The sequence below is a fragment of the Cucurbita pepo genome, chromosome LG17, assembly GCF_002806865.2.
Source record: "Cucurbita pepo subsp. pepo cultivar mu-cu-16 chromosome LG17, ASM280686v2, whole genome shotgun sequence".
NCBI lineage: Eukaryota > Viridiplantae > Streptophyta > Magnoliopsida > Cucurbitales > Cucurbitaceae > Cucurbita > Cucurbita pepo.
This window is the reverse complement of record NC_036654.1, coordinates 6,488,377-6,512,846: the sequence shown is the minus strand read 5'-3', so window position 1 is coordinate 6,512,846 and position 24,470 is coordinate 6,488,377. Positions and strand designations below refer to the sequence as shown.

At 33.2% G+C, this 24,470-nt stretch overlaps 2 protein-coding genes across 3 annotated transcripts; both read left to right on the top strand.

Annotated features, from left to right (window-relative positions):
• Positions 1 to 33: 33 nt before the first annotated feature.
• Positions 34 to 8,274, top strand: LOC111779071 (E3 ubiquitin-protein ligase SP1). 2 transcript variants are annotated; one of them, XM_023659128.1, is made up of 11 exons: positions 34 to 461; positions 588 to 640; positions 4,561 to 4,682; positions 4,742 to 4,858; positions 4,992 to 5,129; positions 5,220 to 5,285; positions 6,094 to 6,206; positions 6,322 to 6,432; positions 6,754 to 6,797; positions 6,876 to 6,984; positions 7,873 to 8,274. In XM_023659128.1, the coding sequence occupies exons 1-11, from the start codon at positions 388 to 390 to the stop codon at positions 7,973 to 7,975; spliced, it is 1,050 nt and encodes a 349-aa protein (XP_023514896.1). In that variant the 5' UTR covers positions 34 to 387; the 3' UTR covers positions 7,976 to 8,274. The 2 variants fall into 2 exon arrangements, with proteins under 2 accessions (XP_023514896.1, XP_023514897.1); XM_023659129.1 differs by having other exon boundaries at positions 36 to 461; positions 4,763 to 4,858.
• Positions 8,275 to 19,698: 11,424 nt separating this feature from the next.
• LOC111779033 lies at positions 19,699 to 24,187 on the top strand. The gene is made up of 7 exons (XM_023659078.1): positions 19,699 to 20,568; positions 22,201 to 22,334; positions 22,442 to 22,559; positions 22,647 to 22,763; positions 22,886 to 23,001; positions 23,084 to 23,238; positions 23,400 to 24,187. The coding sequence occupies exons 1-7, from the start codon at positions 19,956 to 19,958 to the stop codon at positions 23,872 to 23,874; spliced, it is 1,728 nt and encodes a 575-aa protein (XP_023514846.1). The 5' UTR covers positions 19,699 to 19,955; the 3' UTR covers positions 23,875 to 24,187.
• Positions 24,188 to 24,470: the final 283 nt, after the last annotated feature.

The window sequence follows — 24,470 nt, the reverse complement described above, 5'->3', positions numbered from 1 at the left end:
CCACTTGTTTCGCAGATATAAATTGAGTCCGTCGGATAGAGCGCCATAGGATGTTTCTCTCGCCAGTGGCCGCACCTGAGAGCAACACGGTCGATTGAATTGAACTCAGTTCCCAACCCTTAATCACTTCCTTCACCCATACTTCATCCAATTTTCCTTACCAGATTTCAATCATTCTGCAATCCAATCGAGAATTCCACCTCCGAAGACCCCAAATTCCTCTGCAGTTCCGTCCCTCTTCCCGCGAGAAAAAACCGTTGCCGAATTTTGATGTTTCCTCGTTCAATTTCTGTGGCTCTGTTGCTTCGGCTCTGTCGTTTATACGTATTATGAAGAGTAGTACATGGTTCGAGATCTGAAATTGGAATCTACTACTACCTGTTGAGGATGCTTCCGTGGGGAGGTCTTAGTTGCTGTTTGAGTGCAGCTGCTCTCTATCTTCTTGGAAGGAGTAGTGGCCGGTAAGTTCTTGTTTCTTTAATTTTGGACTTTTCGTGTTTGCATATTGTGAGGAATTACTCATTTGCAAGTTATAGATATGCACCGATGTTCGCATAGACTAATTTGTTGTTGTTATGGCGTTATAGGGATGCGGAGTTACTGAAATCTGTTACGAGGGTCGATCAGTTGAAGGAACTGGGTAAGCGATTCGCTGTTTTTGAAAGATATAATTATCATTTGGTTTGCTTTCAGTTTTCTAAAATTATTGTCAGAGAGAGGTCGATTTTATGGTGCAGGATATTGTAATTAGGTTCAGGGTCCGCCCTCGCGGTTATTATTTCAATTTGCCATTCTAATCTCTCATTTTAGGAAAGAGTGGCCGCCAGATTGTGGCGGCTTCTCTCCCCCCTCCGAACCTTTCGATGTAGGGTTAAACCATAATCTTTTGTTTCTCTCTCGACTCTCTTACACTACTGCATAATACTGCTAGCCACATAGTTCCAGCATCCTCCAATAATTTCTCGGAAGGCCATCTTGTTCAGAATTCCTTCGTTTCTTCTTTTTGCTCATATTTTGTGGACAATGTTTAGTGTAATAAATTTTTGGAGGGTCTTAGGATTGGGAAACCCCAACAAGTAGAGTGCCCAGTGTCACAATCATACATTTTCAACCGTATGGCGTCATGATCTTGACATGCTCATGACAAGCTATAATGGGAACTCAAGCCTCATTCACATTTTTCGTCCGGCTTTGTGGCTTTGTTGGACCTTACACGAGGTTCTCCTTTGCCAAGTGAACACAACTCATGCAGAATCTCATCTTGTACGGCCACACATATCACATGCATGTTCAATCATCTGCGATCTTAATCGACTTGCCTCTACACTAGGTCAAGTCATTCGGCTCGACCTTGCCTCTACTCTAGGACAAAGTCATTCATATGCGTCGTCGCATCTCATTTTATCATCTACAACACGACCTTCATATCATGATGTCATTGGTCATTGTAATTAATGCCTCTTGAACATCCATCCATCTGAGTTCTATCAAGGCCACGATCCTCTTGTATCTATGGCAAGTCATTTGCGAACATCGTGCCAGATAGCAGGTGCATATTCCAACCTTCGACACATGGGCGGGGGTGCAATGCCAGCACACTCGTGTCGTCCGACACTGTCCTTTGAAAAACTCATTTTGAAGGAGGTTGCCCGAAACACTTGTCCACACTGTGACACATGTATGTACCATAGGGTTGCTCGGTTAGGCCACAAGGCCTAGGGGTGGTGGAGGGTTGACACCAAACCTCCCATGTAGTACATTCTGAGGTATTTTTAGTTTGATAGGACAAGACATGATTTTGACGAACGGTCATATGATCTTGTGGTGCGTTCGTCCAGTATCCGATTGACACCAAATTCGGCATCCTTTCATCTTTCATATGGACGGACTTAACTCTAGAGCTACATGTCCAAACTTTTTTAGGAACCTTGACTTTCAAGGTTAAGACATGGGGCCCTTATCAAGCCTATCTTTGACACTCATGTTAACATCATGCCTTTGTCTTGCTTATGCCTCAACTTGGCTTCAATGCACATTTTATATGGTGTATTGGATGATGCACCGTCCTCCTCGGTCGCATCATGACACTTGTCTTGTCTTAGCCCTTGCATGGTTAGTTGGGCGCCACTTCTGTGTCACCACCTCGTCATGTCTGCACACGAGGGTCACAACTTACTTTCTTCATGGCATGGTTATGACACCCTGCACTCTCTCAAATTTTCCTTTTCCAAAGTCCATTTTTATGTCTGATATTAATTAACAGCCCCCCAGCATCTATACTTGGGACGAGTTAGAGATTGAAAAGAACGAACACTAATCACCATGTGTTCGTGTTCCGCATATTTCTTAACGATGATGGAGACCTTTTTGAGGTAAAAACATCAGGATTAAATAATGAGATTTGGATTTAATATTCTAAGTCTTCTTGATAACCAAATGTAGTAGAGTTAGATAGTTGTCCTGAGGGATTAGTTCAGATGCATGCATACGGGCTCAACTCTCATGGATGTATAAAAATGAAGGACTAAAGTGATATTTGTGAAACTTCATGACCCATGATATTCTTTTTGTTTTCTGGACAACTGTTAAATTAAACCGACGAGTGCCTCCTAGTGCTATTTTTGTTCATTTTGATTTCAATAACCTTTACTAAGAGTCATTTCTTTTGGATCATGGCTATGGAGGTGATGTTGCATGAACTGATACCTTCCTTGTTTGGTTTGTGGTTATTAGTAAGATAAACTCCTTGCATATTGTTCATAGGGGGCTTGTTCTTTGTTCTTGTAACCCTACCGGCATGTTTTGGTACAGAAGCTGTTGAGGATAAGGAATGTCTTGTTCTTTTGCATTTCCTGATCTCCTTTTCTGTTTGGTTTAAATTGTTATTGGAGGTGAGTCATGAGTTAGCGACCACCATTTTTTGGGTGGTTTGCTTTTTTTGTTAAATCCAAAGTGTGACTAATACGAATTAGAGGCCCTTTTTGTAGAGTCTAGTGTCTAAGGTTTTTGTTTTCTCTTGAAATAGATTGGGCTTTTGATATTTCAATTTCCATTTTGATATATTTTTCATTATATCAATGAATAGTGTTTTTTGTTTCAGTATTAACAAGCGCTAAAGAAATTTTTATGTTGCTGTTTTTAAAATTCCCCATTGTGTTGCTGTTGTGTTAACCATGAGCAACCCCAAGAGGTGTCTGGGTGGGAAGGGTTTTAGGTGTTTGGTGATACCTACTATGGTCTTGGGTTCAAACCTCAACTCGAAAACTTAGTAACTTACGACCCTTATTGTCTCCTGGAGTTGGCCTTGGAGTGTGAAGCCTCTAATTTGGTTGTCTTTTGTATCATCATGAACTTTCAGGCCACAGGCCAATGTCAAGGTTTTGTTCACTAGGCATCATTACTCACAGGCACATACTTTGTACTTCAATTGTTTAGGGAAACAGGCCATCCTTAAAAAAGCTAATGGAAAGGAAGGGAGGGAAACTTTTAAAAAGCAATTGTTATGCTTGTTTTAACACATTTGCTACGTAAACCAGGGAAATGCTTTCTAGAACCGAGAACAATTCTCAAAATTAAATTCTTTGCTTAGCTTATTCCTCATTGGGTAAAATTCTGTTGGTATTTAGGCTCTAGCTTGCTTTTAAATAGGAGTATTGTATTATTTTGGAGAAGGCCATGGTTGGCTCACCATGGTTGGATGTGTTGTTTAAGATGCCTAAGAATAGGATGTCTGAGAATAAGACATGAGAATTAATAACTGCCTTTGGTGTTCCATGAGGATTGTATTAAAATTTTATATGAATATATAATATTTTTGTTTGATTCTCACCTGTACTTCCAACCATTTTATTTTACTACTTAATTTTAGATAATTTGTTATTTATGTAAATCAAGTTATTAAATAATTTGACTATTTTAATTTTAATTTAATTTTTAGTCATTAATAAGTATATTAGGAATAATATGCCTTCAATTTTAGGTTTTTGAATTTATTTAGCCATCCATCTTAATAATTATTCTCAAATAAATGATTTTAATGAAGTTATATAAAATTTTAATGGTAAATAATTCATACAATAATCAAATTGAAGAACTAGCAATGCATCTTATATTTGAGTAAAAAAAAACAAATAATTGACTGTAAATAATCAATAAGTAATTAGTTTTATTTATTGAAAACTAATTAACTAATTAATTAATAATTTTAGTAAATAAGTAATTATTCATTTAATAAACTCTTATTTGTAAAAATGAATTAAATAAAATACTATTTATTTATTTTAATTAAATAAATAGTTATATTAATTTTGGTAAACCAAGATTAATAATTACGTATATTCAAAATAAAATTACAAATAGAAATGAAAAATAAATTAAGATGGTTAAAGAGAATATCCATGTTTCTCCATGAGCTTACGAATCCCATCCTCGAGCATAACAAGATCTTTGGGAAAAGATTTTTTCCGGGCAAACAAGTCAATTATTGTTTTCACTTCTTGTTTATGTTCCTGAATTTTTTTCCTCAAGTTATTTATTTTAGAAACATTTCTCTATTTTCAGCTCAATTGCTTGAGGCTGAATGTGTAGTACCTCTGGTTGTTGCAATTTCTGGGAGAGTAAGCTCTGATACACCAATAAATTGCGAGTTTAGTGGGCTGCGGGGAGTAATTGTGGAGGAAACGGTAATGGATGTTATTTTCTTTGTGAGAGTACATTCAACACGACATTGAACCTATGTCAGTTCTGTTTTTTTCCCCCTCAGGCAGAACAACACTTTCTGAAGCACAACGATGCAGGATCATGGATTCAGGATTCTGCACTGATGCTCTCCATGAGCAAAGAAGTTCCTTGGTATCTGGTGAGAAATATACTAATTCTATAATGCATAATTGTTTGGGTCAACCCATGTGTAGAGTTGTATTCATTCTTCACATTTGATGATTGGTGTTATCCCATAAAGTTGTCGTTTTATTTTTTTCATTTTTTATCAGGATGATGGGACTGGTCGTGCATTTGTGGTGGGAGCTCGAAGTGCCACAAGTTTTATATTACCAGTAGTGAGTGAGATATTTGAAGAGTCTGGCAGATCTCTTATGCGTGGAACCTTAGATTATCTCCAAGGTCTTAAGGTCTGTCTTGATCAGTAAATGTTACTTTTAGTACAACGTGCTTGCAGTGGTCTTATTCAACTAATTTTATATTTTTTTTTCCTTTTCAAGATGCTTGGAGTTAAGCGAATAGAGCGTGTACTACCAACTGGCACTTCCTTGACTGTCGTTGGTGAGGTATGGAATTATCATTTTTCATTTGTGCAAACAGCATTTGAGATCATGTCCTTATTTACAAAGCAGAACTATGGGAAGCTGAGAAATTTAATGTATTATCTTGGTTCAATTACAAATCATATTATTAGTCTAATACCAGTTACCACCTTCACTTATGTTCTCAGTTCAAATTGAAAAGTGTTTATGTGGAAAATGACTGAATGTTATTACAAATCATATTATTAGACTATAAATGCTTGGTGTTCCTTCACTATAAGGCCATACCCAGGTAGGAAGCAATTTAATATAGTAACAAAAAGTTTCTGTATCATTCTAAAACAATGTATTTAGTGACAAAATCACTATTGTCGATTGTCCAAAGGAAAGCAATTTAATTTTTTCATTATCCACAGCTTAGCAGAATGGATGTTCCTTGTGGTCAAATTTTAGTGTTACCATACTCCCAACATTCATTAATTGTCTTTTATATCTCTCTAAATTGTAAAGATTAGATCACTTAAAATAATAGGATCTATAGGACTTAAATTATTATTATATTGTACATAAAATCTGTTTTTGACTCTACATGCAGCAATCATCTTTAAGTCTCTTAATATAGGTAGGCTTACATGATACATGTAGCACTCGTTCTATATTTTAAAACACATTTATGCTTCCGATTGCTCAGTCTTCAAATCTTTGATTGGCCAAAATGTAGTTGTAAAGGAACAAAATAATTAATTATGCATGTCTAGACACAAAATTAAAAGGTTATATTGTGAATTACTTATCATTAATTCTTCTGTTTGATCCTTGAGATTATGAATAGGCTGCCAAAGATGACATTGGTACTATTAGAATACAACGACCACACAAAGGGCCATTTTATGTCTCCCCAAAGACAATCGATCAACTCATAAGCAATCTTGGGAAGTGGGCCAGGTTGATTATGTACCCTTATCTACATAGATTCTTTTAATCTCTTCATTTTCCCATAATGTAATGTTTGCAACGGGCATTCATTTCTGTGGCTTGTTATGACATGGATACTTACTAGGTGGTACAAGTATGCTTCCCTGGGTTTGAGCATATTTGGTTTGTATCTCGTCACAAAGCATGCTATTCTTTATCTCTTGGGGAGAAGGCGTCGCTGGAAATATCAGAAAAGGTACGCTGCCTTCAGTTTGTTTACCTGTTAAAGTTCTTTTCATTTCTTCGTTTTCAAATTTGATATTTGATGTTGACTGCTCAGCGTTGTGAATAAGTATATCTAGAAAGCATTTATGATATGTATCACTTTAAGAGACGACCAACTATAATGATGCTTATGAAATACTAGTCAACCTTGTGTAGACGACCAACTATAAAGATTGATGCGTATGAAATACTAGTCAACCTTGTGGATAACCACTAGTGTCTCTTTTTCCGCCTCATGTTTTTATTTATTTATTTCTCTATGAGCTAGCTGAGAAATATTCTGATCGTACAGGGTCCTAGCTGCAGCTGCCAAGAGATCAAACCAAGCAAATGAAGGTAGAATTCCAACTTTTTGATATGTTGCCTTTTGAATTATATATGCACATCGATGAAACTTAAAATACATTGTTTCAGGGGAAAATGATACGACTAACAATGGATCAGATGGTACGAAGAGAGACCGTTCAATGCCAGATCTTTGTGTAATATGTCTTGAGAGAGACTACAACGCCGTTTTTGTCCCGTAAGAGCTCTTTTTCTTCATTCTCCCAACACAAACACACGCAAATGTTTCTCACATGCCTGAAACATCTCTATTTAGAGATGAGAGAAGCAGTGAAATTCTGTATTATTTTCACCAAGTCTAACATGAATGGTGAACAGTCCTAGAAACACTACTACAATATTCTTAGAAGAGAGAGAATTTTAAAGAGATCTTAGATAAGTTTGGTTTTCTTGCCTTTGGTAGCTGCTAATAGTTGGACTTGGAAACGGACTCAGAATACGCCTGTTTTTGATGATTTAGTGTGGGAGTGGAAGTCTACTCTTAATGGCACTAGAAGTACACCTCGCTTTCTTTATTGGGTTTACTGTTGTAAGAAAACATGACTAGGCCCTCTTGGTGTTACTTTCTCATGATTGGGACTAAATAGTCAACTTCTAGATTACCCTTACCACATTGCGAACCTTTTTTTTAAATACACTTTATCAAGTATATTTAAAATTTACTCGAACAATTTCCTTTTAATTTTCTAATCGGGCATCTTTCTCTTGGCTTATGTTTCCTCGCTTGGCTCTTTTCCCCCCTCCTTTTGTTATTTGTTATGTTGTTTTCTAAATTACAATCTTATAAGTGCTATATCCTTGTATGGACAATGGAATCTTCCTCTTACGTAATTTTACATGTTAGAATTGTTTTTATTTGAATAATTCATATGCTTATTATAGAACTATTTGATTTTCTTTTCCTAATGGCGTATCACTATCTAGTTATTTGTACAGTATATCAGGCTTGAAGGAACTCTTACGTCTTTTATGTACCTTGTCCTGATTGAATCAAATTAATTGTAGTTCAGCATTCTATCATCTCAGTAATTAATCCAAAAAAACTGGTCTACTGGCTTGATTTCAGGTGCGGCCATATGTGCTGCTGTATAGCGTGTTGTTCACATTTAACAAACTGTCCACTCTGTCGTCGACGAATTGAGCTGGTAGTAAAGACATACCGCCATTGATGGTTGGATCCGAGGACTCATTATCATAAACCTTCATGAGCACTTCTATATGTCACGAAGGCATACTTAACGTGATGCAAGAATCTCACCAGCCAATTATATGCTGCAACCTCCCCAGATAGAAGGTTACACCTTATTTCAGAAGGTAATTAAACATAGTTGCTCTCTACGAACTTCATTTGTCTGTGAAATTATACATGATCTTAATCAGCCGCCTATGTATATTATCATGTTATTCCTAGATGGACCAATTAGAAAAAGAAAGTTCAAATATACAAGTCATTAAACTTGGTCTCCAACTNCTTCGTTCCTTTTTTTTTTCTATTCACAAGGTTTTTTTTTTTTTTTTTTTTAACATTTTNTGTTATTCCTAGATGGACCAATTAGAAAAAGAAAGTTCAAATATACAAGTCATTAAACTTGGTCTCCAACTTCGTTCCTTTTTTTTTTTTTTTTGGGTGTTGCTTTGCTTTGTTGCTGTCGCCCTCATGGTTAGGATTGTACACTATTGACTAATCCCAAGCCCAAAAATGCATGCTGATTCATGTCATCAGCCTGAAGAAATAAACTCTGTTTTCATTGGTGTTGTCTTATCTGTAATCAGATCTATAGTGTTACTCTAGATTATCATTTATAAATGGTTGTTGGATTATTTAAAAGATGTTTTAGACAGAAGGGATGTCTTTTCCTAGTTTCCATTTTCTAATATCTTAGTTCCTTTTTGCTCCATACTTGTCACCTAGCACATAATGATGGCCATCCACTTCAGGGATCTCTGAAATATAAAAGTATTAAAATAATGAAGTTGAATCTTCAATGAAGTGGGAATATATTGTTTTTCTGTTCATTATTTATTATTGTTGACATGATTTTACAGAGTATGATGCGACACGAAATCATTAGAAATAATGTCAAAAGTGTATATTATTGCATAATGTTAGGTGCATTTCTTTTGGCTCCATTGGTTGGTAGATGGCATCTAAGGCCCATCTAATTAGATGAGATGGGCACAGGGCACAGGGCACAGGGCACAGGTAGATCACTAAGGATTTGCTTCTTTTTATCTCTTCTACTTTTCATTCTCTCTTTCTAGAACATGTTGGGGGACAAAGGGATTGAAGAGCTTGAACTCACCTTTAACAAAAGGAGCAAGTTTCGGGTCTTTAGGGTTAGTTTATCGTAGTTTCAGGGTTAGTTTATTGTAGTTTCGGGTCTTTAGGGTTAGTTTATCGTAGTTTCGGGTCTTTAGGGTTAGTTTATCGTAGTTTCAGGTCTTTAGGGTTAGTTTATTGTAGTTTTAGGTCTTTAGGGTTAGTTTATCGTAGGTTCGGGTCTTTAGGGTTAGTTTATCGTAGGTTCGGGTCTTTAGGGTTAGTTTATCGTAGGATCGGGTCTTTAGGTTAGTTTATCGTAGTTTCGGGTCTTTAGGGTTAGTTTATCGTACTTTCAGGTCTTTAGGGTTAGTTTATCGTAGTTTTGGGTCTTTAGGGTTAGTTTATCGTAGTTTCGGGTCTTTAGGGTTGGTTTATCGTAGTTTTGTTTTTAGTTTTCTGTTCGGTTAAAATGAAATAGAAATTAGAAAAACCATTATCAACTTAACTTAGAGGCTTGAGAATTTATTTGATATTACAACAGAGCTTTCAAGTACATAGCTAAAATCATCTTTTGAATGAGATGAGATCAGAAAAGTTGCAACTTGTTGTATAGAGAGAAAAAAAAGTGCTTTATGACATGATTTAACTTTTTCATAAAATTAACTTTCAAAATCATTAGAAAAGATCTTTCTTGAGCCCATATGTTAAAGAACATTCTAAAATTATAGGGGTTTATTTTAACACTTCAACGAAAGCACATCGACTACACATCGTAGCTGAGTCGTCGAGTGTTTGGGTGTTTCTTCCTTGTAAGTGCGAATCTTTCCCTTGTTAAAAAAAAAACGTGTCAACATCGTGAAGAGAACGAAAGCATGAATATAGTAGAGAAAGAAGAAGAATCAAATATCGAGGATAAACTTCCCATTCAAGCAACTCGAACTAAAACCTTTCCAACTTTTCTTCCTTCATGTTCAACGGTGTTGATCAGTTCACATGACTTGTTTGAATAGGTCGTAGCATAAAGTAGTGAATAATAATCGGTTCCACTCACTTTGGATGGCTCTAAATATTTTATCTCTTTCATAGATGCTTTTTCTTCCCTCTAACACTCACTCACATAAAGTTTGTAAAAGCATATTTAGAGAGAGAAGAACAATGTGCACTTTTTTAGAAATCCATTCTTGGTGCATATTGTTCTTCCCAAGATTCCTAGTTAGGTTCTTGAGGGAATACATACAAACAAGTGTGTTTGCTTTGGTCCATGCTTCAATTTTTTCTTCAATATGACAAAATTCCCACTTGTAGTTATATATATATATATATATATATATATATATATATATATATATTCTCACTCGAGTTACAAGCTTACGCAACCAAGTTCGGCTCCTTAGAAAGTATTACGCAAACATGCCCGCTGCAAAACAATTGGACAAGTCTCAGGTTGATTGCTTAGCTAAAATGCCTCAAAATGTACTGGAGGAGATATGACTAGTTGTCAACTTATCCCTACCTGAATAGTTATATACTACTAAGCTGTTGTTGTTGCCTTTGCTTGCATGCTATATAACACCATTTTTAATCTCTCACTAAATCTTGCTTTCAAACTCTCCTTCGAAAATCTCTCTGCCTCGTTTTCTAAAATTTTCTTAAATCGAAGCCAGAGGCTCGAGCGTACGTTGCCTGATCGTATGTGTGTGTATATATATATCATGAAGATTGCCCCAGTATATGCGATATCTTGACTAATTTCATTAGACAACTGTTTGACTCTACTACATTTAGTTGCAAGAAACACGGAAGATATAAAATTTTAGGTAGGCATTGATCATGAACTGAACTGTTTAATATATGATTTTTTTTTTTTTTAAAAAATGAATGTTATTGTTTTTTGGGTCCCACGTTTTTCTTGTTTTTTTGTTTTTTTTTTTTTTTTTTAAGTTGTAATTATGTATGTGTTCGAGCGTTATCCATTTACTCTCGAAAAGGATGGACAACATGACGATGTGTTCCTACTCTGAATTGAGAGTTTCTCCGATCTTCATATACGCATATTTTTATTAATGATTAGTAGTTAAAAGAAAATAATTGAGCACTTTAAAATATTTCCACAAAAAGAAACACGTAACTATCATAAAGTTATGCCCTTTTTATCACAACAAGAGATGTACAAACTTCTAGAGATCTCAATTCAATGGCCGAATGTGACATTTTGAACCTATAAATGATAATAAGATAAGATGGGTATTAAAAAAATAGTTACCATTAAGAATATGCTAAAACATTCTCAAATAATAATAATAATAATAATACCGAACAAAAAAAACGTCAAATTAAATTTAATTAAAATCGGTGAGTCGTTCGACGAAGCACCTTTAGATTTTCGAGATATTTTAAAATATTTTAAAATATTTTATAACTTAAATGCTTTGTGATCTTTAAAGTTGGCTTTTTAGAGTGGGAGAAGCCTAGTGGGAATAGGGCTAAGAAGGAGCAAAAAGTAATGTTTTTTTTTTTTTTTTTTTTTTTTTAAGTTGTAATTATGTATGTGTTCGAGCGTTATCCATTTACTCTCGAAAAGGATGGACAACATGACGATGTGTTCCTACTCTGAATTGAGAGTTTCTCCGATCTTCATATACGCATATTTTTATTAATGATTAGTAGTTAAAAGAAAATAATTGAGCACTTTAAAATATTTCCACAAAAAGAAACACGTAACTATCATAAAGTTATGCCCTTTTTATCACAACAAGAGATGTACAAACTTCTAGAGATCTCAATTCAATGGCCGAATGTGACATTTTGAACCTATAAATGATAATAAGATAAGATGGGTATTAAAAAAATAGTTACCATTAAGAATATGCTAAAACATTCTCAAATAATAATAATAATAATAATACCGAACAAAAAAAACGTCAAATTAAATTTAATTAAAATCGGTGAGTCGTTCGACGAAGCACCTTTAGATTTTCGAGATATTTTAAAATATTTTAAAATATTTTATAACTTAAATGCTTTGTGATCTTTAAAGTTGGCTTTTTAGAGTGGGAGAAGCCTAGTGGGAATAGGGCTAAGAAGGAGCAAAAAGTAATTTTTTTTTTTTTTTTTTTTTTTTTTGAAATTAGGAATTTCCATTTGAATAATATTGCGACGTCGCACGTTGGTTGGGGAGGAGAACAAAAACACCCTTTATAACGGTGTGGAAACCTTCATCTAGTGGACGTGTTTTAAAGTCTTAAGGGGAAGTTCGAAAGGAAAAGCCCAGAGAGGATAATATCTGCTAGTAGTGGATATGGGGCGTTACAAATGGTATTAGAACCCGACACCGGACTATGAGCCAGCGAGGAGGGAAAGTCCAGAGAGGACAATATCTACTAGCGGTGGATCAGGGGCGTTACAAATGGTATCAGAGCCAGACACTGGACTATGTGCTAGCGAGGAGACTCTTCTCCAAAGTGGGTAGACACGAGACAGTATGCTAGTAAGGATGCTGTGCCCCAAAAGGGGTGGATTGTGATGTCTTGGGGAGGAGAACAAAACACCATTATAAGGGCGTGGAGAACAAAATAGCCTTATAAAGGTGTGAAAACCTTCGTTTTAAAGCCTTAAGAGGAGGCCCGAAAGGGAAAGCCCAAAGAGGACAATATCCACGTACGGTGGATTTGGGTCGTTACAAATATTGTAAAATAAAATGGGAAATTATTATTTAATTTAATTTAATTATATTTTTAGTGGATGTGAGTTTATGTCATGGGCATGCCCATGCCATCACCATCCAAATAAGCATTACCTTTTCTTTTTCTTTTTAATTAATTAATTAATTAATTTATTTATTTATTTATTTTTATGGGTATTTTTGTTGTGTTGGCTTTTTAACATGGACCTCCCATGAACAACCCCTTGACTTTATTTATTTATTTATTTAATTATTAAATTCATTTAATTATTATTTATTTATTTATTAAAAATAAATTTCAATTCAAAGGGGCAATGAGAATCATGGCTTTTTGTGTCTGAAGAGTTCCATTTAAATTTTTTCAGACACGAGGGGTCAGCTTGGCTCCTAAGTGTCAATACTCTTAGCCACCAATTTTTAATTATTATTATTATTATTATTATTATTATTATTAAAAACGTCACGAATAATAATAAAGTTTTCAAATAGTTCTTCTCGAAAACGACTTGAAATTTTTTCGTGTTTTCTAGAATCTATAAATCTAGCGTTTCTGTTCGATTTTGCTTTTACTTATAATAAAAATAATAAAATAAAACTATTAAAAAATATAAATTTCTTCGTCGCGTAAATAATAAATAATATGTATTGATTATATAATTTTTATAGACGTTTAAATTCAAAATAATTTAAATATGTGTATATTATTTATAATTTATCTATTTTAAAAAATATATAATGTCATTAAAATTTGTAATAATTTTTATTGGTTGGATTCGATAACGTCATAACTTGATAGCTTGAGTTGGGTTAGGTTAAATTTTTTCGAAAAGTCGAAAATTTGGTTCGATTTGTGGGTTGACAATTCTTTTAGTCGGATTAACCTGACCGACCCGAAACTAAAGTTGTAATTCAACCCAACTCTACTTTTTAAAAAGATTAAGAATATTTAACGTTTGTAGCTGATGTTAGTGATGCATTGTGACTTGTAAATGTTTGATATTTGAATTTTATGAGATTTTAGTATAAAAAAAATTTAATGTTTAAAGAACCCGAAAATAAATAGTTGGATTGAGTTGAGTTGTGAACTATATTTGAAGTGCTCGGGTCACCAACCCGACCAACTTAAAATTTTAAATTTGTTTAAAAGATTTTAACAATTAAGCGTTTTTTCGTATTGATTTGTATCTTTAAATCCAAAGGGGATTCCTAATGAGTAACCAAAGGGAAAAGTGAATATATAATAATAATAATGATTGAATCAATAATTGAGTTTTTATTTGTTTAATTTTAAAATAAAGGAACCGAACGTCTCGAATTTAAAATAATAGCTTTTATCAATGATATGTCGAGGTACAGAACTTGAAATTCTGAGATTTAGTTTAATCCGTTTAGATAAATTTTAGTTTTTTAATGTGTGAGATCCCACCTCGATTACCGAGGGGAACAAAATATTACTGACAAGGGTGTGGAAACCTCTCCCTAACAGGTAAAATCGTGAGCGGAAGCCCAAAATATAAAGTCCAGATAGTACCGTATCTGTTAGTAGTGGGTTTGAGCTGTTACAAATGGTATAATATTCTACTCTAATATTTTTTTTAAAAAAATAATGCAATAAATACATATTCTTTTTTTTCAAAGGTTAAAAATTTCGATAACGATAGATGTGACACATCTATATAATATAAAGTATAAACCAAGCTTTTCGGACATAAATTGCATTAAATCATATGAAAGTTTATTTATTAAATAATAATAAAGAAATAGAATAGAATATGATTCAAAAGGTATTAATTCGAAACCAAAAAAGATAGTCCGACCCGTAATGTTAATGGATAAAGTTATTCTCTTTTACTTTTACCCCTCCGAATCATTGCATCAAAAATAGTTATTTTTTAACCTTTACCGTTAATTTTAGATAGAAACCGTCAATACTTTATTTCAAAAATACCATTTTAACGTTTAAAACGGTTTAAAAAATTAAAACAAAATAAATAAATTAACAATGAAATATATCTAAACATAATTAAAAAAAAAAATCTAAATGTAACTAAAAAACAAAAAAATGATTTAATTTTACCACTTTAACGTTAATCATTAACTATACATTATACAACTCATCAAACAATTAATGTGTTCAATTCTGTGCAGAATTAAAACATTAATTAATAAATAAATATTTATTTATTAATTTAAATTTATAGAAAAATAAATAAATAAAACTTAATTATTTATTTAATCTTATTTTTATCGCTAATTTAAATTTATTGTAATTAAAATAGACACGACACGACATGTTCACAAAATTAAATATATTTATTAAAAAAACCAAAAGAAAATAGTCACATGATATTGATGAACTAATTTTGCTGTTTATGATATTACATTTTATATCAATTTTGGTGTTTTCTTTTATTTATATTCAATTTTAGTGTTTCATTAATTTATTTATTTATTTTCTTTTTTCTTCTTTGTTTGTTTGTACTTTTTTTTCCATAATTTCCAAAATTAATAATAATGATAAATTGTTTGAAATGACATTTTAGTAATTATTCTCCCAATCTCATTTTTTTTTAATTTTTTAATTTAGTAAATTTGTTTGTACTAATAAATTTGTTGTTATTTTTTTTTTTNAATTATTCTCCCAATCTCATTTTTTTTTAATTTTTTAATTTAAATATTTGTGCTTTTTTTAGGTATTTATTTTACTTATACATTGCGATCGACCTATAATTTTAATTTTTTTTTAAATATATACTTCTTTTTTATAAATAAAAATTTTAATTCNTTTAAAACAACATTTGTTTTATATAAACCTCTTACTAACAGACATGTTTTAAAACAACATTTTTTTATAATCATGCAGAAAGCTCTCCGTAATGTTTTAAACCTAACATTTGTTTTATAAGAATGTAGAAACCTTTTCCTAACCGACATGTTTTAAAACCAACGTTTTTTTGTATAACGATGAAGAAACCTCTCACTAACAGACATGTTTTAAAACCAACATTTTTTTTATAATGATGCAGAAACCTCTTCCTAACCGACATGTTTTAAAACCAACATTTGTTTTATAACGATGTAGAAACCTTTACCTAACCGACATGTTTTAAAATCAACATTATTTTATAACGATACAAAAACCTCTTCCTAACAGACATGTTTTAAAACCGCGAGGCTGACAACTATATGTAATTGACTAAAACGGACAATATCTATTAGTGCTGGGCTTGAGCGGCTAATTTCATTAGTTATTTTTTATTTATTTAAATAAATATATATATATATATATATCTTTATACCTAAATGTTGGAATGTGTCCTTTCACTTTGATTTTTATAGCTTTTTGTTGTTTTGTAGTTGTGAACTTCCCTTCCCTACCTTATTTATTATATATTTATTATATAGAGACCTATTGTCACGTTCTTCGTCTACCTTTACTCTTTCCTTTCACTTTTATTCATACTACCCCTATTCTCGTCTTTTTCACGATAATAGCCGAGAAAATTTAGGGTTTACGAAAACAGTCTTCCCATCAGCTCCATTTATACACTAGCCATCTGTTCGAATTCGAAATCGACACATACATTAAGGAGAAATTTAGCTTTAAAAGTGTTGTCTTTTATCTCGATCATGAGATGAACTTATCTCGTGATTGAAGGTGAGCTGCTTTAATCATATATTTCTTGTTCTTTTTTGGTAAAAACTTTTTCGATGTCATGTGAGTCACAAGATCAGAAATGCATCCTCGAGTTCTTTCGTCTCTCTTTTCTTTTCTTTCTCTTTTTGTCAGTGCAGCGCTCGTTGTTTCTCGTATTGATTATACGATTAGATTCGCTTTGATCGATCGTAAAAGAAGAAACTGATCTGAAATAGACCTAAATTAAAATAATCTAATCGAACCGAACGAACTATATTAATATAAATTTTATAAACGTACATAAATATCATATCTTAGAGTAGGATAGGTGCCCTATTTTTCAAAGATTGGCCTTAAATATTTAGCCATCACAATCAAAATTCCCTAGCTCACTAGCCCATTGTGTAAATTGTCCTATCAAATTTAATGAAATCAAACCACGGTTTGAGATTATTATCGTTATTTTGGGTTCGATCGGAAATTTGTGAGGCTAACAGTGATACGTAATGAGTCAAAGTGAACAATATTTGCTAGTGACGGGTTGGGACTGTTACAAATTGTATCAAAACCAGACGTCGGGCGGTGTATCAGCATCCCATCGAGGACGCTGACCCCGAAGGGAGTGAGATTCCACCTTGGTTTGAGAGGAAAACAAAGTATTCTTTATAAGGGTGTGAAAACCTCTCTCGAGCAGACACGTTTTAAAATTGTAGGACTGGCGAGGACATGTAACAAGGCAAAATAGACAATATCGGCTAGCGATAGGCATGAATACTTACAAGTAGGAGGATTCAGAACCAAGTTATCGATCTTTAAAATAATACTTTATATTAGTTTTTGTAAGGTCATTTTAGTAATTCCACTCAATTAAATTAGTTTGTGTTTTATTTTAAAAATTAAAATCAATATTTATTTATTAAACTATATGTATTTATTTATTTATTAAAAATCGAAGTCAGATGGTTGTTGATTTATTTAATTATATTTAATTCATTTTCAATATCCTATTAGAGAGTCAAGCGACATGCTCCCTTTATTCAATATATAAATTATAACATATTTTAATTTAATATTTAATATTTTTTATTTAACATTTTTAATTACATTCACATTATTTAATAGCATTTTAATATCACGTCACAAACTATTAATATTTTTTAATTGCAATTAACCTCATTTTTTTAACTTTTATTATTATTATTTTAAAACTGAACTCTTATTTTATAATTCAAATTGAAATATTAAATACTCAATTATTAATATAAAATATTAATTTCCTTAATTTCTTTATATTTTTGTGCTGCCAACTCCCATTATTTTAAATTAGAAAAATGTAACACGTCAAATTATTATTTTATTATATATATATATATATATATATATATATATATATATATGAGATGAAAAAACCTGCCGTCGTTTATTTTGTTTTTAAAAATGATTTTTAATTTTTAATTTTTAATTTTTAGTTTTAAACACAATTTAATTTTAAGTAAAGTTATTTATTTAAATAAATAAATAAATAAGCTTTTTTTTTTATTAAATTAAATTATTATGAATTTATGACTTTTAGACTGAATGACCTTCCTATACCGCAGTCATTACTTTATTGACGATGGACTCTCCGGTGGGGCCCACACACATGTCATATTCTTAGTTAATCATCTCATTTATTTATAATAAATTTATTTCTTATATAAGAATTGCTGACGTCATTATTATTCCATTTTACTTGATAATCTTTGTCTTTTGATTATCATTAATTTATTTATTGAGAGAAAAATAAAATATTAATTCTCGATTGAAAATGAATTTAATAAATTTATTAAAAAAAATTTGAAACAGATATTTTTCATTAATTTATTATCTTAATTTTATTATTATAGAAATTTTTTCTATAATACACATTGTTTTAAATAAAAAATAATGGGAGAAAAATAGATAGCTATAAATGCTATAAAAATAAAAAAAGAATATATAGAAAATAACTTCTAAATATTTTGCCTCGTTATTTGGAAAGTTCTTTCTCAATAATTAAATTATGTCCTTAGTCATTATTATTTAAAGACGAGATCGACCTTAGCTTAATTTCGCGAGTAAAATATAGGTTTAAATCCGATAATTATATTAATTTTTATTACATTTTTTATTAAATAAATAATTTATGTAATAATGTGTGAAGTTGGCAAAGTGCGTGAGAGACTAAGTCACATGCATTTATCTTATAATATAACTTATAATTGAAGTAAAAATGAAAGATGAGAGAGAAAAGGGTCCAAAAATATAATTGAGATCATAATTTTTTAAGATATAAGTAATAAAATGTTAAGAATATATTTGAAGTTAATTTTATTGGATTAAATTTTTATCCTTCATTTTTTATTTAATTGATAAGACGACAAAAATATTAGGATCAAAATAGAAATTGAGTATAAAATTTTGAATTAAGTTATAATATTGACCATAAATATTTTTGTGTTATTTATTTAATTTTAAATATTTTATTAAGATTGACGACATAATTTCAATATATATTTAAAAAATTGAGATTCTAAATAATTAAAAAATTATTTTTAATATAGGAATAAATAATAAAAAGATAACTAAGAAATTAAATAATAAATTTAGGTTAATTCAATCTAATCTAGTTTTCGGAGAACCATGAATCAACATAATTCTGATCGTTTTCATTTATTTAAACTCAACCTAATCCAAACAAGTTCGTAACTCAACCTAATCGGTACGATTAAAGTTGGTTTGATTTAGCACTGAGTCACTTTTCATTCCAATTCAGTTAACCATTAAGATTAAATTGGTACGAACAAAAAAAAAAAATTATATGAAATTACAATTTAATCCTTATCATTTATTTTAATCATATCATATAGAAAACGACACATTTCAGTAATAAAATAAAAGTAAAACTTTTAATAAACTTTTTAAAAGTACTTGTAACCCAATAAAAATTAAAAAAACAAAAAAAAAACAAAAAATCTAAATTTTGGTATTACAGGGATAATCACATGATTAAAAATAAAACACCATAATTAGAATTATTTACAATTTCACCCCAAATTAATTATAAAAGCAAAAGTACAACGTACAAAATTAAGTCACTTTATTTAATTAATTTATAGTTTATTTAAATTAAAATCTCGAAAACTAGTTAAAAAAAAAAAATAATAAATAAATAAATATATATATATATATGCCACGTCATCAGCCTTAAAAATGTGCCACGTCATAGAATTCCCAAGTATAAAAGCTCCTCCAACGCCCCTCCCTCATTTCTCTGACAATTACAGAGAACAACCAATAGCTTTCTCTTTTTACACTTTTGCACACAAATTTCCATATTTGTCTATTTTATATATATATATATATTGCATTTTTGTGTGTATATATATATATTGAATTGATTTGAGGCTGTGGGGGAATCGAAGAGGGTAAGAATTCGGTTCCGAAATTTCGGTGAAGTCGGAAGCGGGGAGGAGAGACTGAGAGAGGGGGGAGATTTTTTATATTGGGATAAATTTTTTTGGTTTGGTATTGATATTGGTGGATGCCATGGCGGCGGGGGCAACTGATCGAGCGCGGCCGGTGGTGGTGCCAACGGCGGCGGCTGTGACGGTGACGGACCCAATGGGGAAGGAAGCGGTGTTGGCGTGGTTCAGAGGCGAGTTCGCGGCGGCGAACGCGATTATTGATGCGCTGTGTGGACATCTGGCGCAGGTGAGTGACGATGGAGGATCGGAGTACGAATCAGTGTTCGCTGCGATTCATAGACGGCGGCTGAATTGGATTCCGGTCCTGCAAATGCAGAAGTATCATCCGATCGCTGACGTTGCCTTGGAGCTGCGGAAAGTGACGGCGGAGAAGAAGAGAAAGAAGAAGAATCAGGACGAGGAAGAGGAGGAGGAGAAAGGAGGCGATGAGGCGGCGGTAGTGGTGGTCGAGGACGACGGCGATGGCGACGGCGATGTCGAAATGGAGGAAAAGAAGAAGGAGATTAAGAAAATGAAGGAAGAGGAGGAAAACGACGGAAAGATTTGTTCGGATGAGAAGGAAATCGTCGAAGAGACGTCGATCGAGATTAACGAAACCGATGGCGGAAGAAATGAAGCTGTTCTGGATCCAATCGAAGAGGAGGATTCAATTCGAAGCGAAATAACTGATTCAGGTAAGTTTCATTCTCTTTTCAATTTTTGATTTCTACAGATCTCGAAATTCCAACACCAAATCACTACAGTTCATGATCTACGAAATTTCTCGAAAATCACTGAAACTCTGCATCCTTCCACGAAATTTCTTGAAAATCTTGTTTGAATTGATGAACAGTGAAACCAAATTTCTGAATCAACGACAACAAAAATTAGGCAAAATTCCTTTCCACATTCACAGGATTCAAACAGAAACCAAAAATTTCCAGAGTCAGATCCACGAATTCGTCTTTTACAGAACGCCTTTTTCTTTCGTTCTTTTCCCCCAAAAAAAAAAAAAAAAAAAAAAAAAAAAAACCTGNCCAAAATTCATTTACGTTTCTTTTCGTCCACAACTTTCCAAATGAACAAAAGTAAGTTTCAATTCCGAGCCAACATTAAGTGCGAGTTGAATCAATGATTATCTTCCCGAGGTTTAAGCGGGGGTTTGAAATTCTCGAGGCGGAAGGAAAAGGTTAAACTGTTTCAAGATTCTACGGTTAGTTCCGGAAGGACGAACACTGTCAGATACGCAATGCCTCGAGATGGAAGCTTAGTTTAATCCACATCAATTCCCATCTTTCAATCTCACCCGTCCATTTTACCCTAAAACACCCAATCCTTTTCATTACTATTGTTATTATTATTATTATTATTATTATTATTATTATTGTTTTGAGAGGGCACTTTTTTGACAAATTCCTTTGACGACAAAACTTTTATACTTATTTTATCCTATAGAGCCTGGTGTTTTGCTTATTACTCTTCAGATTAAATTATTTGAGTCTAAAATTACAAATATAGAAATATATATATATATATATTCCACCCCACTTTTTATTTTTTAAAATAAATACTTCTAAATAATTTTTAGATTATAAATTTATTAGGACGTTGATAAACCATGGATGTAGTCGTGAGTTCCTGATAGTAGCTAACATGATTAGTTCCAAAATTCTAACGATGTAGTTGTGATCTAGAACGACCTGAAAGTAGCTAACAAGATTAGTTCCAAAATTCTAGTAGTTTTTCTACACGATGTAGTTGTGATCCAGAACAACCTGATAGTAGCTAACCAGATTAGTACCAAAAAATTCCAAAATTCTAGTAGTTTTTCTACCCAACGTAGTTGTGATCTAGAACCATTGGTAGTAGCTAACAGGATTAGTTTGAAGAATGTCGGACTTTTCATCCAATATTCTAATAACTTTTCTACATGATGTAGCCGTGATCTAGAGCGGCTCGATAGTAGTCTAACAATATTTCTACTCGTACGAGTAGTAAATGATATTATTGCAACATTTGAATAGTAGTTTCATTGTTTAGTCCTTCAATTGTTTTGTTGTTTTGTGCTCTGAGTTTCATATAAGCCTATAAGCCTATGTGTATATTTTTATATATGATATAGCCGCTTATAGCATAACATTTGTCACGGACAATGAGTTGACCATATAGAATATTAAAAACCATATGGCTCCATTTCTGAGCATAATTTAAAATTGTCCCACCTCATTAAATGCATTTGTTTAGTGATTTGTTGAGTAATTTATTAAGATTAAGATGAAAATATGCTCATCTCTTTTGGGTGTGGAATTTAAAAACAATTGGGGCAGGATCTCATCAAGGAGTGCACCCCACTTCAGCAGAAGTTGAGATATGCAGTAATCATGGGGAGTGTGAAGCACGTCCAGGACAGATGAAATTGACAAAAGGTTTTTCCGCCAAGGAGCCAGTAAAAGGGCACATGGCGAGTTCTTTCTTTTTCCATTCAAATTTACTCTGTTCTTCTTGCTGGATTGTTGGTTTTCTATGGCGGTTTGGGCTTTGTTTGATTCATTTGGTGACATTTGGCAGGTGAATGTTGTGAAGGGATTGAAGTGTTATGAAGACGTTTTTACTGAGTCTGAATTGGCTAAGTTGGATGGGTTTGTTGATGATCTTCGCTCTGCTGCTAAGAATGGAGAGCTCTCTGGTTCGTCTCTTTCATTTGATTCTCTCTCTTATTATTATTTCTTATCCATGGAGATGAAATTATAAGATGTTTTCTTAATGTGTGCAGGAGAGTCATTTGTTTTATTCAATCAGCAAGTGAAGGGCAAACGACGAGAGATGATCCAGCTTGGTGTCCCCATTTTTGGACAGATAAGAGAGGAATCGGCCAATAACAACCAAACAAGTAAGACGTTTCTCTACTCATCCCATTTTTCGAGGTTGTTGAAACCCATGTTTGTCAATATCAAATCAGCATGATTTCGTTTGAGTAAGAGGTCAGAAATTTAAATCTCTCAATGCGTATAGGTAACATCGAGCCAATTCCACCTCTTCTTATGACGGTGATAGATCATCTTATTCAGTGGCAACTGATTCCCGAGTATAAAAGACCAAATGGGTGTCTCGTTAATTTCTTTGAAGAGGTATTCGATTGCTTTCTTTGATGATATCTGAAAATCGAAAGTGGTTAAATCGAAGGAAAATATGGTGTGTATGTGTGTGTAGGGAGAGTACTCACAGCCATTCCAGAAACCTCCACACTTGGAACAGCCCATTTCCACTCTGTTTCTCTCTGAATCAACCATGGCTTTTGGGCGTTCTATTGTCAGTGATAACGAAGGCAACTACAAGGGGCCACTCATGCTGTCCTTGAAGGAAGGGTATGCTTTTTCCAACAGCCTTATCACTCAAAACTAGCTTTTGTTATGGTTTCTCATATTCAATCATGACTGATCTGATCCATCAATACATGTTTTCACAGTGTCGTAGGCTTCTTTCGGTTCGTTGTGTTGATAATAATAACAAGCGTGTAACTTTGTAGGTCTCTTTTGGTCATGAGGGGGAACAGTGCAGACGTTGCACGTCATGTCATGTGTGCATCGCCTAACAAAAGGGTCACCATCACGTTCTTTCGAGTTCGACCAGACTGTGATCAATACCAACCACCGACCTCTCAGATGTCGAACGCGATGACTCTCTGGCAACCAGGAGTTGCAGGTGCATGTGCCTTGCCTAATGGAGTGCCCTACGCCTATGAAGCAATGGAGGTAGTGCCAAAATGGGGGATTCTCCGTGCACCTGTTGTCATGTTAGCTCCTGTCCGCCCTGTGGTGATGAGCCCTGGAAGATCTCAACGTGATGGCACTGGAGTGTTCTTACCATGGGCTGTTAATTCAAGAAAACCAGCCAAACATCTTCCTCCTCGTGCTCGAAAAGGGCGGTTCCTGGCACTATCTTCCCCTGTCGAAACTCGTCTACCAGATTCATCTCAGGAGCAGCCAGGCATAAGTGTTTGAGTTTAAAATCAGGCTGTGGCGATTCCGAAGTCGAACCAACACGACTCGACTCGACTAAGTAGTGTTCTTGTCCTTTTACAGATCTAAGTGAGTTTTTCCCATTCCATTCCATCCCCACTCCCCACTCCCTACACCACAAAACCACTTATTTATTTGGATTTCATGTTCTTAGGTTTTTTTTTTTCCTTAGAAGTTGAGGTTCAAGTTTGATGAGTAAACTAGAGGAGTTAGGTTTGAATTTTGTATTTACTTGTATTTAAATCTTTCCTTTTCCTTCTAGAGATAAAACTTGAACGTACTTCTGCTGCCCTTACATGGATTTTCTGAAGCAATTTTGCATCAAAGCATGATTGATTCTAACAGCAACCAAAACATATATACTTCATGATTATGTTCATTTAGAGGCCTAAAAGTACCAAGAATTTACAGGAAAATATAGCACCCGAGATATTATCCGAATCCCGACATGTCTTAAGGCCTCTACTTGATGATAATGTTCCTTTAGAGTCCTAAAAGTACCAAGAATTTACAGGAAATATAGCACTTGAGATATTATCCGAAACCCGACATGTCTTAAGGTCTCTACCTGATGATTA

Bases quoted from the DNA above. Each gene is read 5' to 3' on its own strand.
- LOC111779071 (XM_023659128.1), top strand. From the start codon at position 388: ATGCTTCCGTGGGGAGGTCTTAGTTGCTGTTTGAGTGCAGCTGCTCTC. The intron at 462-587 runs GTAAGTTCTTGT...ATGGCGTTATAG, and splicing joins CTTGGAAGGAGTAGTGGCCG to GGATGCGGAGTTACTGAAAT. The intron at 6,798-6,875 runs GTAGAATTCCAA...ACATTGTTTCAG, and splicing joins ATCAAACCAAGCAAATGAAG to GGGAAAATGATACGACTAAC.
- LOC111779033 (XM_023659078.1), top strand. From the start codon at position 19,956: ATGGCGGCGGGGGCAACTGATCGAGCGCGGCCGGTGGTGGTGCCAACG. The intron at 22,764-22,885 runs GTAAGACGTTTC...CAATGCGTATAG, and splicing joins GGCCAATAACAACCAAACAA to GTAACATCGAGCCAATTCCA. The intron at 23,239-23,399 runs GTATGCTTTTTC...GTAACTTTGTAG, and splicing joins ATGCTGTCCTTGAAGGAAGG to GTCTCTTTTGGTCATGAGGG.